Raw genomic sequence first — 18,255 nt, forward strand, 5'->3', positions numbered from 1 at the left:
GCATTTACAGGCAGGTTGTACAATGCTAGTCGTTACTGACGCATTTACAGGCAGGTTGTGCAATGTTAGTCCATATACAGATGCATTTACAGGCAGGTTGTGCAATGCTAGTCCTTACTGACGCATTTACAGGCAGGTTGTACAATGCTAGTCGTTACTGACGCATTTACAGGCAGGTTGTGCAATGCTAGTCCTTATTGACGCATTTACAGGCAGGTTGTGCAATGTTAGTCGTTACTGGTGCATTTACAGGCAGTTGTGCAATGCTAGTCCTTACTGACGCATTTACAGACAGCTTGTACAATGCTTATCCTTACTGACGCATTTACAGGCAAGTTATGCAATGTGAGTCCTTACTGATACACAGGTTGTGCAATGCTAGTCCTTACTGACGCATTTACAGGCAAGTTATGCAATGCTAGTCCTTACTGGCGCATTTTTGCAATGTTAGTCCTAGACTGAAAGCTCGGTATCTTCACTCCCATCAATTTTAACGGCTCACGCCAACAATATGATCTATGGGCCAGCTTCTGTAATTCCTCTAGTTTTTCGATTTCGTAACCCAGAAATTAGGCAAAGGTTCATCCACTTCAGTCATTAATACATTCATTGCGGAATTGTTTAACACCTGATATCGCTTTCTACCATATGTCAAACAAAAATTATACTCATTTGAGTAAACCTTGTGTATGAAAAATGCGGAATTCTCTCTCTTTGTAAGTATTTTTAGCTACACACGAATTTTTAGTAAATTGTTTCAATACTGGCTTTCAGATATTAGCGTTTTGCGTATGTAAGTTTTTAAATCAATTAAAGGCTCAATGTAACAATTTAGTCCAAGTTTTGACGATTTCTACCAACCTTTAGGAGTTAAAATACCCCGCCAACCCGAGCTACATTTTCGCCATTTTTAATAACTAATAAAATTATCAAAATTACTGTACATCTTCAAATTATTGTGTTAAGATTCACAGTTTTGTGTATTTTTCATGAGAAAACATAATACAATGCAATCGGGTAAGGATATAGGCAACGTGCATACAAATGTCATACATATAAATCCGTGCCACGTGCTGTTTCTCGATAAATCGAGCCTATTTGTGTTTCATTCAGAAAGGTTTGGGGTACCAATAGTTTCCTTCTTTATTAGATGTCAAAGTAAGCTTACTTGTATATTTTTGACTTTTAATTGATAGAGATACATTAAAATGTAACATACGTAACAGTCGCCACTTAAATTTTCCACCTTGAGAATTAGTAACATTGGAAAAACTCATGCATTTGCATTTACAAGTAAACTTTTAATTTGAATAAACCATGTTCACATGGCCGTTATAATTTTGTTGAACTTAACCCTGTTACTATTCTCAATTGGAGGATGTCAATTTGGACAGATATAAACCTTGAATTTGATCCCTTCTTCGATGGTCAAGCAAAAGATGCCGAGGTTAGAAATAACCCGTGGAGTTGCCTTTGAAAGAATTATATTGGCTGTCAATGCCAGCTAAAAACTGCATCCAAATATCTCTTTAGTGTTAACAATACCGGTATCAACAGCATTTTCTAAAAGATAACCCAGCAGTCAAAGACGGCTGAAGACCTGACGTAGCCTCCCTCAGCATACTGACTGAGAAACGAATGACTGGACTTGCACTGCTCCATATACATTGCGATCGGGTGATTAATTTTGACCAAGTTATAAACGATTTTGACGACAAAGGTCACAAAATTGCAATGCTTTTGGTCAGGAAAGAGAAGAGAATGAAACTTTTGACAGTGTTAAATAAAGTCAGTCATGAGCGCTGTTGCGCACATCTCCTCCTGTAGGCCTGTAGAAGTCAAAACACTTATTGCAAGTGTTAATACATGTATTTCTCAATACCCTGCCCAAACGTAAAAGGAATCAAAACTTTTAACGATAAATTAGAACTACTGGGGTTTTTTCACCAACATTTCTTCAAATGTGTACAATAAATGCATATCTATGCACCACTTTTGATCAAAGACTACGCACTTCCCTGAGGGAAGCCCCCGTACCTCTACCCGTGAACCACCTCCTGTACTCTCCCACCTCCCCAACTCGGCACTTTTTATCTCCCATTATGTATTTTTTTTTCAAACCCTGGCTACATCCCCGGGTAAGTCCAAACCTCTCCTGATGTCCCGTATCAGACAGAAATGAAATGAGAGTGATAATCAAGTTACGACTTGGACATGTAGCGAGTCGCAATATTGCACTTCCCTAATGAGCAGAATCAGGGTGGCCATTTTATAAATTGCGTGCATGTTTTGTGCTTTTACTTAATAGCAAGAACAGGACTCTCATACAAGAATACAGAAAGTTATCAAAACGAAAGTTTTACACAATCCGTTAAAATTAGCATTCCAAAATCATCAATTTTGCACTTTTTGAACAGCCTGCAATGATCCCGCTGCAGGAACAATGCCCAATTTTATTGCATTTCTCAATTTAATAGTCCCTACTGAACTTCAGGATATAAACGGAATGGGGGCCCATCGAGCTCGTTTTTTTACAAAATAGCGAAAAATTTCCTGAGTATCAATCCCTTCCGCGATTTGAATTTCCCGCGCCAAGGTGACTCACCCATTCATACAAAGCTAGCAGCAGTTAGTTTTTCAACTTACATCAGAATTTTACATGTATCGGCTGTTTAAATTTTCTAAAGAATTAACACTCATTATCTCTCACCTTAATTTACAGACATTCAAAATCACGACGTTCTAATTATAACAAATATAATTTGATGGGGCCAAAATTCGAAGTGTACCGTACCCTTGAAATAAGCTCCTTTGTGATAATCACGATTGTACAGTTCTCACGGTACACGGGAAAAGTTTTTTGCAATTTGGAATAATTAGAGATGTACTGCAAGTTAAATAGCATGTGTCCTTCAGTTTTCATCTTCCATGAAATACAGTTTTTCGTTTATTGTTTATTTTCTGCTTCTGTTTTTCAAGTAGCTGTGTTTAATCATAATTTAATCGGTTTGTTACTGTTAGTGGGTGGGGCATTTTCTTTAAACAGGCTGGTAACATTGCCCGATCGGGCTTTCGACATAAAAACTAATTTTTCTTGAAAATTAGTAAAGATATTTCTTTCAAACTTGGTCCATTTATTAAGCATTTCATATGACATAAATTAAAATAAAAATAACTTGGTTGCCTTCAGTTTTGGTAGAATTATTTCCCCTTTTCAGATTTTTATGATGCATAATTTTTAAAGTCCAAAAAAGACATGTTCTAATGCTAAGTTTAAAACAAAAAAGGGTTCAATGGCTTTCTAATGCTCTTAATTATTGCGCTAGTACATGAATGTATATATTTTACTGTGCTTTCACTAACAACATTATAGAAAAATGTTAGTTATAAAAAAATTGTTCATACATCTGCACTAGAAACAAAGTATTAACCTTAAATACATAGAATAAAGGTATTGGCGCACAAGTTTTGAGCAATAGAAACACATTGATCCCTTTTCTGTTTCAAACATTTCATTAAAACATAATTTGTTTGGACTTCAAAAATTATGCATCATAAAATTCTGAAAAAGGGAAATAATTCTAAAAAAGCTGAAGGCAACAATGTTATTTCTACCATAGTATGCGTCATATGTTATGCTTAATTAATGGACCAAGTTTGAAAGAAATATCTTCATTATTTTTCAAGAAACATTAGTTTTTATGCCTAAAGCCCGATCGGGCAATGTGACCAGCCTGTTAAACTTTACTCTCTAGTCATCTTACATCTCTTGTTAGGGTCGCAAGACATAAGTCTTCTATCACCCCCGCATGGATTTGTACTCAGTTCTCATAGCTTCTATTCCATCTAAACCACAGACACTTGGGGGTCAGCACCCCTCCTCCTCCCATGCCGCCCCTGACAACCCTCAATCAATATATTTTTGTTTTTTAAAACAAACTGAGCACATGTCTTGATCATCCAACGACTTCTGTAACCATTTCAACATGTTTGAAAAATTCCCATACTCTATCAATGCTCAAAAAAACTAAAGACAACTTACTTCGCAATGTAAACACGATTTTCTTGTCCAAGGAATAGGAGAATAGTTTTATATGATTTCACTGATTGTTTAACCATGTTCCTTAATATTATATTCAATGTGTTTGCTCTCTGTGAGAAAGATGCTGATCAGTTCCTTTCAAATCTGATTTGAGGGGATAATTGATTTTTTAAAACCATTTTTCCTTTCTGTCGCACTTTTGTGCTCGTTTTGCTAATTCAGTTTTTTATTTACATGAAGTTCTTATTGATCAGGTCGGCGTGACGTCACATCCGGAGCAATCGATTATGCAAATTACCTTGCAGGTGAAAGCAGGACCTCGCAATTCGTAGCAAATTAACTAGCGGTGTGGGTTGTGATGTTTTAATTCTCAAATGAAACAAATCAAGAGTCATCTTTTTTATCATCTGGAGTCCTTACGCTATGGTACAATCTATATATTTTTCAAAAAAAGTAGGGTTTTTGTGATAATTGATTTTGTGGCATTTTAAAACTGTCTGGAAAAAGTGACAGATTATGTATTGTCTGCTCTTCGGCGCTACGGATCAGATATAATTAAAACAAGTTCCCAAGCTTATTCAACATTTTCTCAGTTTGCTATATATATATTAATCTAAACTAAATATCTGAGAACAAAACATTTTTTTTATTCAACTTCTTTGCTTGAAATCGTAGCAGTTGTTTCTTTCATCTCTTTCAAGTGTCTTGATTTTTTTTTTCCTTTTAAGAAAGAACAGATCAAATAAATAGTAAATTAATTTTCTGATATTTTTATGTCTTTTTTAAATAAGCTGATTTTTTAAATGTTTTAATGCTCTGAAATAATTATATTGTTACCATTTCTGAAATGTACTTTGTGCGATATATTTTATTTAGTTAATGTAAAATGCTATAATGTCGAAGTACATTAAGTATGAAAGTCATTTAAATAAAGTTGAAAACTTCTACTTTATTCTATATGTAATCTTATTGCAGACATTTTTTTTTTTTTTGAAGAAATGTCCTTCCAGCCAAAAAATAGTTTGGTGAATTAATTTTAAAGTTTCAAATGAACTAAATGTTCGGGCATGTGTATTGGTTAAAGTTTTTTTATGTAGTAGCTCTATTAATCCCTTTGTCAATTGACACGCAAATAACAATAATGTGCATCTTCCAAATATCATAAGACCCTGAAGGCATACATCAAACGGATAAGACAGGAAATTACCATAAGGCCCCGAAGGGGTACATCAGAGGGATAAAACAAACAAGAAATCAATCTATTAAAAAGTGATAGTCATTAGGAACTGGTCAAAACTGATTTTCATCAATATACCACATACTGATTGGTTTCCATAGTGATTTATGACTGGAATGAATGCTTTAATTTTGTGGTATGTGGAAGCAGTCAATTGTGACAGTCTAACAATTAACAAAAAAAAATGGACATTGAAAACTACAAGATATGACTAACATTATTCTAGACAAAGCGTGCAAATTATCGTTCTCAGTTTTAAATAATTGACAAAACAGAGATCAGTATTTTTTTTAGTATTTTCGTAATTGGAAGTCATCAATTTATTGATAAGTCCTGGCTTTTCGTAAAAAAGAAACTAGCATGCAGTTATTATATATATCATTTTATCTCCGCGTGTAACACAGTAGCTCTAGGTGCTATATTACATTTAAAACAATTGTAACATATAAAAAACCACTTTGTGTTATAAATGCTATTGTGATCCTGATACCCTTCGAGGGAGAAAAAAATCTCTTCTCCAGTATTTACGCATAATGTGCTATTAAGCTTTAAATTATGACACCTCTCATTAAATTTCATACGAATGAGAATTTAGGTAAGAGGTGTTGATTTGATTAAATTTGGAGTGACTGAATCACTTTTGACACCACAGTATAAGCTATCTGGCTTTCAGAACTATTTTAATGGCAGGCTACTAAATAGAACGAGAAAAGTGAAACGAATGGAGAAACCTAATTAGATGAAATAGATTTTCTGTTTTATTACCTTTAAAAAGACCTCCGTTTTTTTAAATTATAATTTTCATCCAGTCCGTCACAAATATGAGACCTTGCAGCTTACACGGATCAATGATGAATATCACGTCTGAAACCTAAAAAAGAAAGGTTTCTTTCTCGGGAGTGATTTCTGGAACATCATGCTACATTATAAATTCACTGACTTATTAATATTGCCCAAAATTTTACTTTAAGCAAAGAAAAACAACCAGCACTAGTGAAACATGAAACGCTTTTCAATTACAATTTAGCGTTTGCTGTCACCTCCGCTTGTTGCTACGCAACGCGATACGCTGAAGTGCCCGGATATCCGACCTGATCAATAGAAGTTTTTAGGCCTATGGTCAGGATCAGCAGCTTTTCCACAGCTTTAGATGTGCTTAATTTGTGTGCTTTTTAGATATATAACATTTTCTTTTACAGCTATTTATATTCTTGTTGACCTCATATATATTTGTTAATGGTCGGTTAAAAAGCTCATCAGAGCTTATGTTTCATATGTTTGTGTCTTGCCGACTTGAAATAAAACTTATTGTATTGTATTGTATTGTAGATCCCAGCTTGATGTTGCGCAGTCAAATTTACTACTCAGAGCCAGGACACAGACGATATCGTTAGCGGTTAAAATAAAAATACCTGGTTAGAATGTTAATTGCCGCGATGGTCGAGATAGTACAGACGCTTGTTCTGAAAGAACTTTTTTGGGCAGGGCCACGGGTTCGCTCCGCGCTTCAGGCATTCTTTTTTTTTTTCTTTTTTTTTTTAATAGAATATTTTCATTTTCTTTTTAAACAATATATTCTCGAGATATAAAAAGTATCTAAAATAAAAAGAAAAAAGATCGCCCATAGCGCGGAGCGCACCCGCAGCCCTGCCCAAAATAAGCTCACAGAACCAGTGTCTGTACTCTCTCGGCCACCGTGGCAGTTGATGTCATGAGCGAGTATTTTTATTTTAACCACTAACGATATTGTCTGTGTCCCGGCTCTATGTAGTCAATTTGACATCAAGCTGGGATCTATTCTCCTATTCCTTGGACAAGCTGTTTTGTGTTGAAAACGCTCGGAGTAAATTGTCTTTAGTTTTTCTGAGCATTGATAGTATATGGGAGATTTTTTAAACATATTGAAATGGTAACAGAAGTTGTTGTATGATCAAGACATGTGCTCAGTTTGATTTAAAAAGCGAAAATATATTGGTTGAAGGTTGGCAGGGGCGGATTGGGAGTGGGGACAGGTTGTGACCCCCAAGTGTCTGTGATCTAAACAGCTGATCGCATGTACTGACATGCTGCCGTTTGAATGAGGCCCAAGAGGGTTAGCTAAATTCGGAGCTCTATCATCTATGTATAGATCTAGGGCATTACCCACATCTCTCTCGAGGATGCACAAGACAAGTATCTAGCTAAAAAATTTCAACTGTTAGGATCTCTGAGCTGAAACGAATCCCTTACTGAGTTTCTAACCAGGAAATGTGCCAGAAGTCTGTCACGCAATAATTTCATCAAATAAAATGCAATGGGCTCACCTTTTACATTAAAATATTTCTAATCCATTTTTCTTTTGATCTGGCATAAAATAATCCATGCCACAGAATTTGAACACAAGTTTCAAATTGGTACCCCTGTCTGCAATATTGATACTTACAGTATCTGCAAACAGAATTTTGTGTGAATACATATTACTAGAGATTTACTGTCAATCAACTTAAAATGAAAGTTTGCTGAAATCAATAATGGCGAGATCGCCGTGACATCACTCACTTATTGACTCATCAAAATCTGTTCATCTGTTGGTAGGCAAAACAATGTTTTTATGGGATCGGAATTTATATATTTAACAACTTTTTCACTGGATTTTCAAAATTAAAACAGTTTTGAAATACTTACAGTTTTCATATTTTAGTATTCAGACATTTTTAAATGAATATTAAACTGTATTAAATGACATTTAATTTCAATAGTGGCAGTTTGATATTCTAAACTTTTAGAAAAACAGTAGTTAAGCATTCATAATTAATCCATTTAATTTCAAAATAATAGTCAAAATTAATTAATGAATGGCTTGTTTTATAAGCTTTACAATCATCAAAACAATTATTTATAAATTTGTGTTTTAAGAATTAAAGTTTAGGCCATTAGAAAAATATCACTTTTTAGCTCACCTGAGCAATGCTCTGACATGTGAGTTTTTCTGATCACTCGATGTGTATGCGATAGAGGCTGTATTTTTCAACTGATCTTCATGAAATTTGGTCAGAATGATAACCTTGATGAAATCTAGGCAGAGTTCGAAAATGGGTCATCTGGGGTCAAAAACTAGGTCACTAGGTCAAATCAAAGAAAAATTTTATGTATGTGATAGAGGCTGTATTTTTCAATTGATATTCATGAAATTGTGTCAGAATGATAACCTTGATGAAATCTAGGTCGAGTTCGAAAATGGGTCATCTGGGGTCAAAAACTAGGTCATTAGGTCAAATCAAAGAAGAACCGTGTATGCAATAGGGGCTGTATTTTTCAATTAATCTTCATGAATTTTGGTCAGAATGATTGCCTTGATGACATCTAGGCCGAGTTCGAAAAGGGGTCAACTAGGGTCAAAAACTAGGTCACTAGGTCAAATCAAAGAAAAACTTTGTGTATGCGATAGAGGCTGTATTTTTCAATTAATCTTCATGAATTTTGGTTAGAATGCTTGCCTTGATGAAATCTAGGTCAAGAATGAATATGGATCATCGGGGATCAAAAAGTAGGTCACTAGGTCAAATCAAAGGAAAGGCTTATATATGCGATAGAGGCTGTATTTTGCAATTGATCTTCCTGAAATTAAGTCAAAATGATAACCTTATGAAATCTAGGCCGAGTTTGAAAATGGGTCATCTGGGGTCAAAAAGTAGGTCACTAGGTCAAATCAAAGAAAAACCTTGTGTATGCGATAGAGGCTGTATTTTTCAATTGATCTTTATGAAATTTGGTCAGAATGATTGCCTTGATGAAATCTAGGTCAATTTGAATATGGGTCATCTTGGGTCAAAAAGTAGGTCACTAGGTCAAATTAAAGAAAAACCTTGTGTATGCGATAGAGGCTGTATTTTTCAGTTGATCTTCATGAAATTTGGTCAGAATGATTGCCTTGATAAAATCTGCATTAAGTTTGATTATGGGTCATCTTGGATCAAAAAGTAGGTCACTAGGTCAAATCAAAGGAAAATCCTTGTGTATGTAATAGAGGCTGTATTTTTCAATTGATCTTCATGAAAATTGGTCAGAATGATTGCCTTGATGAAATCTAGTCAAGTTCGAATATGGGTCATCTGGGTCAAAAAGTAGGTCACTAGGTTAAATCAAAGAAAAACCTTGTGTTTGTGATAGAGGCTAAATTTTTTCAACTGATCTTCATGAAATTTGGTCAGAATGATGGCCTTGATTAAGTCTAGGTCAGGTTTGAATATGGGTCATCTGGGTTTAAAAACTAGGTCACTAGGTCAAATCAAGGAAAAACCTTGTGTATGCAATAGGGGCTGCATTTTACACTGGATTTTCATAAAATCTGGTCAGAATGGTTGCCTTGATGAAATTTAGGTCAAGGTCGAATATGGGTAGTCTGGGGTCAAAAACTAGGTCAAATCAAAGAAAAACTTTGTGTATGCGATAGAGGCTGTATTTTTCAATTGATCTTCATGAAATTTGGTCAGAATGATAGCCTTGATGAAGTCTAGGTCAAAATCGAATTTGGGTCTTCTGGGGTTAAAAACTAGGTCACTAGGTCAAATCAAAGAAAATACTTATTTATACTCAAGATTTTTGCTCCAATTTTAATGATAATTGGTCAGAATATTTTTTTCCATGAAATCAGTAGGTCAAACATGTTTACACTGTTATGGTGTGTTTCTCAGGTGAGCGACCTAGGGCCATCTTGACCCTCTTGTTACAAAATAACATGGATGTTCGGCGATCAATGTTTTATCATTTCCTAAAAATAGAATATCAACAGATTTGTATACAAACACGATCTCATTCGAAATCAATTACCGGATGACTAGAAAATTCCCTGAGTTACCGGTTACCGGAAGGCTAGACACTTCCTAGTCTAAAATGTGAACAAATTAGTGAATGCTGGTATCTGTGAGCCATTTAGTTTCGACTTCAGAACAGCGGGTGTTAAGTGCTGTGTGGCGGCTGTAAAAAGTCGCCCTGACTTCATCTCAATGTTGTTATATTTTCTGGTCCTTCGGGATCATTGATTTCAACTCATTTAGGTTTGAAGATTGAATACTGCTTAAGCCTTTGCTAGGGGGCATGAGCAGTGTTGCATTTTCAATTACTGCTCATGAACAGACTCAATCAAACTGAGTCTGCAGTTTTCACTGTTTGCCTTGTTCTCGGTGCTACCGAGGGATCTACTTTTCAGATTTTATTAATCTTATTTAATTATTTCATTTACAACCAATTCAAGATGTACATCACCCACGATAGCTGGAAAAAGGAGATCCTTATTCCTGGACAATTATCCCTAACAGGGTTGTTGAGGGGTACAGATCCATACCTCTAGAATCTGAATATAGAGGTACCGATCCATACCCATAGACCCTCCTTCCTAATCATAATGCACGCCTATGTACTGTAATGTTTCAACAATCTGTGTTGTTGTCATATGCTCATTAATATTCATGAGTTGGGCATTTGTAACTTGCTTCCAGAGTTGGTTCTGAAGGTGAAATCCTGCCAAGTACAACAAGTTGCGATACACATCATTCTGTTCTGCAATATATTACGATGCAGTGTGCAGCTTTGTATAGTACTATAATGTACTGCTGGTACTCTTTAATTTTTGCTGCCTTAGATCAGACCAGTCTGTTTCATGATTGTGATGAGATTTTCACAAAGTTATATTTAACTCTATGTTGCTTTTGTATTTAAGTTAGCCATGTTACTACACAACAATAGAATGAACTGATGCTGAGATAGCTGCGGAGGTGTAAGGTGCTCTGTGGTGTTGCTTACTGTATATTGATGGTCATACGGATCAACAATGAGTGATACAGAGAAAAACTACCCAGGTAAACATCAAACATCAGCTGATAGATAAAACTAAACCAGAGAAACTATTAATTAACCAGAGATCTTCTGAACTAGAAATTAAATTTATTATCAGAGTCTGATATCACTTCATAAATTTACACATGGATATAATTACTGCTTCAACTGCCATTTCATCTTTCTAGATCTCCAGCTTTTATATTGTAGGACTTGAAAAGAAGGAAGGAGGGAAGAAGAAGGATGGAAAGAAGGACAAGAAAGAGAAAGGTTATGTCATGTTTGATGCAGATGCTAGTGATGATGATTTGATGGCAGGGGATGACACAAAGTGAGTGGCATGGTCAGAAATTTTTGAATGCTTGCTGTTTCAGCACCTCAGCATATAGTAAAATGACCATATATGCAAAACATTTTCTTTTCAGATCTACCAAATCACCTTTTAGATATCTTCTTTTTTTATGACAAATTGTGTAAAATTATAGCCCATGGTAGATTTTGGAAGAAAAAGTTGCAACATTTTTCAAAATGTCCTGAAAGTTACATAACAGTCCATCAAAAGTAAAGTCAAAATTGAAATTTTAACAAATTGACTGAAGGAAGTTTAGAAAATTGCTTTTAGACAATAGATTTAACCGTTAGCTTGCTGGCAGCAAGTGATTCTGCCTTTGTGACCAGGCACTGTTTGCAGACCTAGATGATCATGGTCTGCACTGTTTGCTTTTCAGTCGGTAAATTTCAGTGAACACCCCTTCAGATAATAAATTGTGCTGCCCAAATTGAATGATAGGCCAGTTCAGAAATTTTGCAGGGTAAAAGTTAAAGTAGTCTAGATATTTTGCAGCCCGCCCACTTTGCTCAGTAGGGAGAGTTTTGGTCTACGGATCGCTGGGTTGTGAGTTCAGTCCCAGAGTGGGGGCGTGTGTTCTCCGTGCAATTTGATAATGATAAAAGACATTGTATCTGAAATCATTCATCCTCCACCTCTGATAATTCATGTGGGGAAGTTTGCAGTTACTTACAGAGAACAGGTTTTTATTGATACAGAATCCAGGAACACTGGTTAGGTTGACTGACTGCCATTACACAACTGAAATACTGCTGAAAAAAATGGCTTTAAACCCAAAACAAACAAGCAAAGGATATTTTGAAAGAAGGTTCCTACTGCTAGCGATGGACTTTTTTAAAATATTGTAAAATATAGTTTGGTATATTTAAAGAGAAATCGAGGATAGATGGTAGCTTTAATTAGTAAAATTGCTTAAATGCATTCCTCTTTTAATGCAAAATTAAATACATGTATATAGAAGTCAAAAATCCATAACCAAGGGGCATAATAAGAAGCTATAAATCCTGTCCTATCTGAATGTAGGTTACCTAGAAATCTTCTTTCAGTTTCAAGTGTTAAAGGAAATATGAGATAGATTTTATGATATGTAAATATTTCCTTTATGACCATATAATGTCAAGGACAGGTTACACACTTACACTGTGAAATAGAGGTATATCATAGCCTTCAAGGGGACTGTAAAACTCTCATTAATTATATAAATACTGGATTTTGTGACAAGTTACATACTTTTAACATTTTTAAATATTCATAAGAAAAGTGTAAGTGTACAGTTTCTTGAAACCATTTTTTTTTCTTTTATGGATTATTGAACAGTGGAGTATACTTGTAATTGTAAAGAATATTGATTATTCTAATAGATTTATTCTTGTGTTATTGCATTGATATATTCATACAATGTCAGTGTGCCGTGAAAGTTCATTTCTTAACCTTTAGCCTGCTGGCAGCAAGTGGTTCAGCCTTTGCCACCAGTGCAGACCAAGATCAGACTGCACATCCGTGCAGTCTGATCATGATCTGCACTGTTCGCTATTCAGTCAGTATTGTTTTGGTATGCACTCCTCTTAACAGTTAATGGTACTGTCCAAATTGAAAGATGGAAAAGTTCATTATAGAAATTTAGCAGGGTACAGGTTAAAGAAGACACAAATACAGACTGAAAATCACTTCACAGTCTTTCCTAGTTTACAAATAACTATAACTGGGCTTCTTCAGCTTAATCAAATGAAAGTGTTAGAAAGCAAAATTGTGTTGCCTTTAAATAATATGATACAGAATTGGATAATATATTGGATTAATAAACTTATTTAGATTTGATATTACTGCCAGTTTTGCATGCAGTGAGTTGATAAATTTCTTAACAAGTTTGGAGAGAATATAAGTGCACATATGCTTACTTTTTTATCAGATTCTGTTTGTTCAGGGTAAGCTATTAGTATGGATAGATGATCCAGTGCCGATCATCTTTTATCCCTCATCCTCCCTCAAGGGAGGTGTCGGAGCTGAAAACATGAATACCTTGAAACAACTTGCTAGATAAATTTTCATAAGACTTGGTCTTCAGCATTCCTATATGGTCTTCTCTCAGATTTGGTCAGATGGTTCTGCTTGACCCTTTTTGTGGCTGTCAAGATAAATATGTAGAAAAAAAAACAGCTTACTTCTCACCAATAGTTTCACTAAACTTGGTCTTTAGCATCATTTTATGGACCTGTCTCATGTTTGTAGAAATGGTTTCACTTGACCCCCTTTTAGGGGCCACCAGAGATAAAAATAGATAAACCTTTCAGGAACTTCTTCTGATATAAACCACTGGATAGATCTTCACCATACTTGTTCCATATTTGAATGGACCTGTCTCTAATTTGTCTAAATGGTTTCAGTTGTTATAAACAGTCAAAGCTAAAATTTGGAGAAAACAAGCTTTAAACAACTTCTTATGAATTGCTTGAAAGATATTTGCTAAACTTGGTCTTTAGCATCCTTGGTTGGACCTTTCTCAATTTTATTTACTGTTTCCACTTAACTGCAGGTAGATTCTGAGTTGAAATTGTGAAATTTTTTGATAACTTCTCCTCATGAACTTGATCTGTAGCACCCGTGTTTGGACCTCTTAAATTTTGCAGTAATGATTACACATTTTTGGGTCAGCACAGCAAACAATAGAAGAAAAAATAGTAACCTACTTTTTGGATATTCATCAAATGCAAGTTAAATAGTCAAAGTCATCTTCAGTTGAGCAACTTTGGCCCATTTTGGCTTCTTGTTTAATATTAATAATGTTGGGTTTTATCTATACATTGAATTTATCACTCTTAAATATACATAGCATCTTTGTGTTACAGAAGTCCATCAAAGATGAAAAAAGGAAAGGCTTTCAGGTTTGGTTCCAAGAAAGACATTTTTCCAAAAGTCCGGGTAAGTCTGTTTCATATTATTAATGAAAACCAAGCTAATCCACAAAAATTTCCACTGAAACCTAGATTTGTATGAAATTTGTTTAGTATACTTCAATTTTGCCTTCACTTAATTGAAAAATGCTGAGAATGTTTCATTTGTAAACTACAGTCAAACTTGTGGTAGTGACCACCCGTGAATAGCGACCACCTGTCAACAACGCCCGGTTTCTGGTTCCCCCCATAGAAAAATGCTCATAAAAAGGCTGTGAATAGCAACCACCTGGCGACCGCGACCAGCGACCGGCCTAACCCATTCTCAAGGGCCATATTTGCCCCCCAATAACGACCAAGCTGGACCGTTCCGGTATGAAAATATTTGAAATCCGCCAAAATTTCATTGAACAAAGACCACTTTTGCTTGTTCCGAAGAGTGGTCTCTGTTCTCAGGTTTGACTGTATGAATGGCAGCCTGTTTGAAACAGGATCTGCCAAAACATTTTTATTGGTACAAGTTATTGACATCTTAAAACAGTATTGACTTTTGGAGGCCAGGGGGACTCAGTAGTTTAGGTCACTGACTTCAGATTACTTGTCTCTCACTGATGTATTTTTGAAACCTTGCTTGGGTTGTAGAATTTTTCATCTGAGGAAGCCGTCCCCTTGCTGCAGGTCAGTGGTTCTACCCAAGTGCCTGCTCATGTCAGAAGCAATGTCTAGAAAGTTGCCATGTGGCCTATGATTGTGTCAGTGTGACTCTGAAATGATAGTTACAAAAAATGATATTTACTTGTTTGGAACTGTCTAATAGATATATTGTTAGATTGAAATTGTTGGATTATTTTAGGATGAGAAGAAAGAAGGAAAGAAAGAAGAAAAAGAGAAACATAAAGGAGAAAAGAAACCAAAACTGAAAGTGAAGAAAAAATCTAAACATCGGGATATACCTGCACACCCAGGTACACAGGAGTTTATTGTAATACTTGGGCAATACTTCTCACCTCTGAAAAGGAGTATTCCAAACAATATACAAGACGATGTGCAGTACTTATGACCTGGTTCACTAAGTTCAGTGTAAAGGTCACACTTTCAGGTCTCAGATCAAATAGCTTAAATTAACATCCACTGGACATGCTCTTCTTAACCACTGAAAGGACTTTCATAAAAACAATGTCAGTTGTTAACCTAATCAAGATGACATGCAGAGTCCATAACCCAGGAACACTTGGTCCAATGATAATTCCTACTTGAAAGTTAAAGGTTATGATCTCTTCATTTTTACTTTCTTGTGTCAAAAAGGCATTTGGGGGTATTAACCACCTTTAGTGATAGCTCTAGCTTTACTGTGTCCTTAAAGTTTGACTGCTTCATTTTGGCTTTGTGTTAAAGTTTACAGAATCTAATGGCTATAGTATTTAGAAAAGCCACTAAGTGAACTAATTAACTATTTTAAAGTAAGATTAATGTCATATTTCTGTACTCGACTAATAATTCTGTAATAACTTTATAATACAGTTCCCGAGGCAATAGAGAAGCCTGTGTTTGGAGTAGCTCTGATGACAGCTATAGAGAGGAATAGAAGTCACGATGGTGTACAGCTACCTGCACTGTTCCGAGAGTGCATCGACTACATCGAGGAACACGGTTAGTTATCAACTGTTAATTCATTAATTTCATTGATTACAAATTTCATAGTTTTAGTACAAACAGCTTTATCTTCGGGACATTTATTCTTAGATTTCAACATTTTAATATCACATATATAGGTTTTTTTTCCTGGTAAGGCCAGAGTTTTTTAATAACTTGTGCTACGGGAGCGCCGGTCCTAATTCTCCAAAATCCAAAATAAAAATAAAATTCAAAATTGCGATTTTATTTTTATTTTCCCCGACGCTTGCATCTACTTTCCATGGTGGAAAATAAATCAGTGTCTATTAACCTACAATAAATATCACAGCGCGTACAAAGGACTTCCGATATTCTCAAAGGACGACAGCATCAATACACCGTGACGTAACTTTACTAGAATGACGCGACTAGCTTGTTGAAGTGTGTGACAGTGTGAAAGTATCGTGTCTGATAGGGAACGTCTGTAAATAAAAACCGTTACCCAGATCAGCTGACATGTTTAGAAGGCGTTAATTGCAGACAACAAAAAGCTTGGATTAAATTGGTTAAACAAGCTCCTAAGTCGGAAGACAAAGTAACTTAATTGTGGAAAATATATCCATAATTTCAGCACAAAAACCTCAGCAAGTAACTATATTTTAGCAAATGACATTTCACATCCAGTTTAAATTAATACATTTTTTCCGTCCGGTAATAAATTTGCTACTTACTTTGGATTTTCATCAATGATATATCCTTTTACAGTATTTTTAGAAGAAGAAAAAAACATTCAGTTTGTCTCCTGACCTATTAAAAACTGATATCTTTGACACATTTCCACCAGCACATGGCAGCTGACATCAAAAGGAGTGTCGGCAAAATTTTCCTTTATTGATTTTCTTTGATGTTGGGTATTGCAAGGTGAATGACGTAATTTGACATAATTCTACTCCAAGTAAAATGTACTTCAGATTGTTTTAAGTGGATTTTCGTTTTGTAGCTGAACAACAGTATGTCTGGTGATTTTAATAAAATGCTGACTGTTGCTATAAATTTAAAAAACAGTAAAATATTTTTTGTTAAATAAGATGTTTTCTAATCAATCTAGTGGTCCTTTTCTCTAAATTCTATTACTTTATGCACTGTTCTGAACCAATTAGTATGGTAATGATAGTAATGATTACAAATGATGTACAAAGTGAAAATATGTAGGACTCCAAGAAAATTTAAGAGGGACTCCAAAATCTGAATGTTAGGCAGTCCTGACTCCGTGAAATTGAATCATAATGGAAGCCCTGCACGGGTACTGAACTCCATGTATGGACCAATTACTTTTAATATTTTAAAACATTTGAAACTGAGTAATATTACAAAATCTTGAACTATTAAAGAAAAAGTATGTGTAAGTTTGAATGAATACCTTTGCTGATTGTTTTTAAAATTTGCAATTTAAATTTTAAAGTCTACCTCAAATTACTTTCAAAGTTGTAGCCAGATATGGAGTTCAGTAACTTTTAAGAGACCCCTCACACTTAACAGGCTTGGGACTGTCTGGCATGTATTGTGTAAAATGGCCCATGTCGGAGCATAAATGAAAAATGGAGAAATCATAAAAGAAAAAAGTGAAAAGCTATTTCCGTCTTCCTTAACCCTTACAATGGTACAACCGATTGGTTTTGCCTTTGCTACCAGTGCAGACCTAGATCAGCCTGCACATCCGTGCAGACTGATCATGGTCTGCACTGTTCGCTATTCAGTCAGTACATTTTGAGTGAACACCCCTTCAAATGATAAATGGTATTGCCCAAATTGAATGATGGACCTGTCCATTTTAGAAACTTAGCCTGCTAAGGGTTAAAAGGTCAGAAACACAATATGCATAGGATGTGACAACAATACTACACTACACTATATATAATCACACCAACACCAGAAACAGAATACAATGCCAGGTGTGTTTAGTCTCTGTTTATTAGCAAGCTATATATATGTTTAAAGCAGGCAAGCAACATGCAAAAAATTTCAAGTATTTAATAGTTTCTACAACATAATATTATAACATACAACATGGAGGCTTTAATAAAGAAAGTGGGAATAAAATGCTTCAGATTGGGAAAATAACTTGTCTGATTTATCTAGACTGTGTTGTGAATCTACATTTGCCTGAAACAACAATTTTTTTTAACCCAGTGGCACTTTTTACAAAATAAAAATTTTTGTGTCTTTTTTCATTTTTTTTTTTTTTTTTCCCGATGCTAACATTTTCCTTCTTTATTTTTATTTTTATTCCCTCCTCCTTATGTTCATT

General features: G+C 35.1%; 1 protein-coding gene across 3 annotated transcripts in view; it reads left to right on the forward strand.

Annotated features, from left to right (window-relative positions):
- The first annotated feature begins 2,798 nt into the window (after positions 1-2,798).
- Positions 2,799-18,255, forward strand: part of LOC128550909 (ralA-binding protein 1-like) — a 31,656-nt gene continuing 16,199 nt past the window's right edge. Inside the window, exons 1-6 of one of the 3 annotated variants that reach the window (XM_053530942.1) lie at positions 2,799-2,842; positions 10,978-11,116; positions 11,304-11,424; positions 14,289-14,361; positions 15,187-15,298; positions 15,855-15,983. In XM_053530942.1, coding sequence (XP_053386917.1) covers positions 11,089-11,116; positions 11,304-11,424; positions 14,289-14,361; positions 15,187-15,298; positions 15,855-15,983 — 463 coding nt within the window. In that variant the 5' untranslated portion in view covers positions 2,799-2,842; positions 10,978-11,088. Of the gene's footprint in view, positions 2,843-2,864; positions 2,885-10,977; positions 11,117-11,303; positions 11,425-12,550; positions 12,705-14,288; positions 14,362-15,186; positions 15,299-15,854; positions 15,984-18,255 lie in introns of those variants that run through there. The other 2 variants (XM_053530941.1, XM_053530944.1) reach the window with 2 other exon arrangements.

Source organism: Mercenaria mercenaria, chromosome 19, assembly GCF_021730395.1.
Source record: "Mercenaria mercenaria strain notata chromosome 19, MADL_Memer_1, whole genome shotgun sequence".
NCBI classification, from domain to species: Eukaryota; Metazoa; Mollusca; class Bivalvia; order Venerida; family Veneridae; genus Mercenaria; species Mercenaria mercenaria.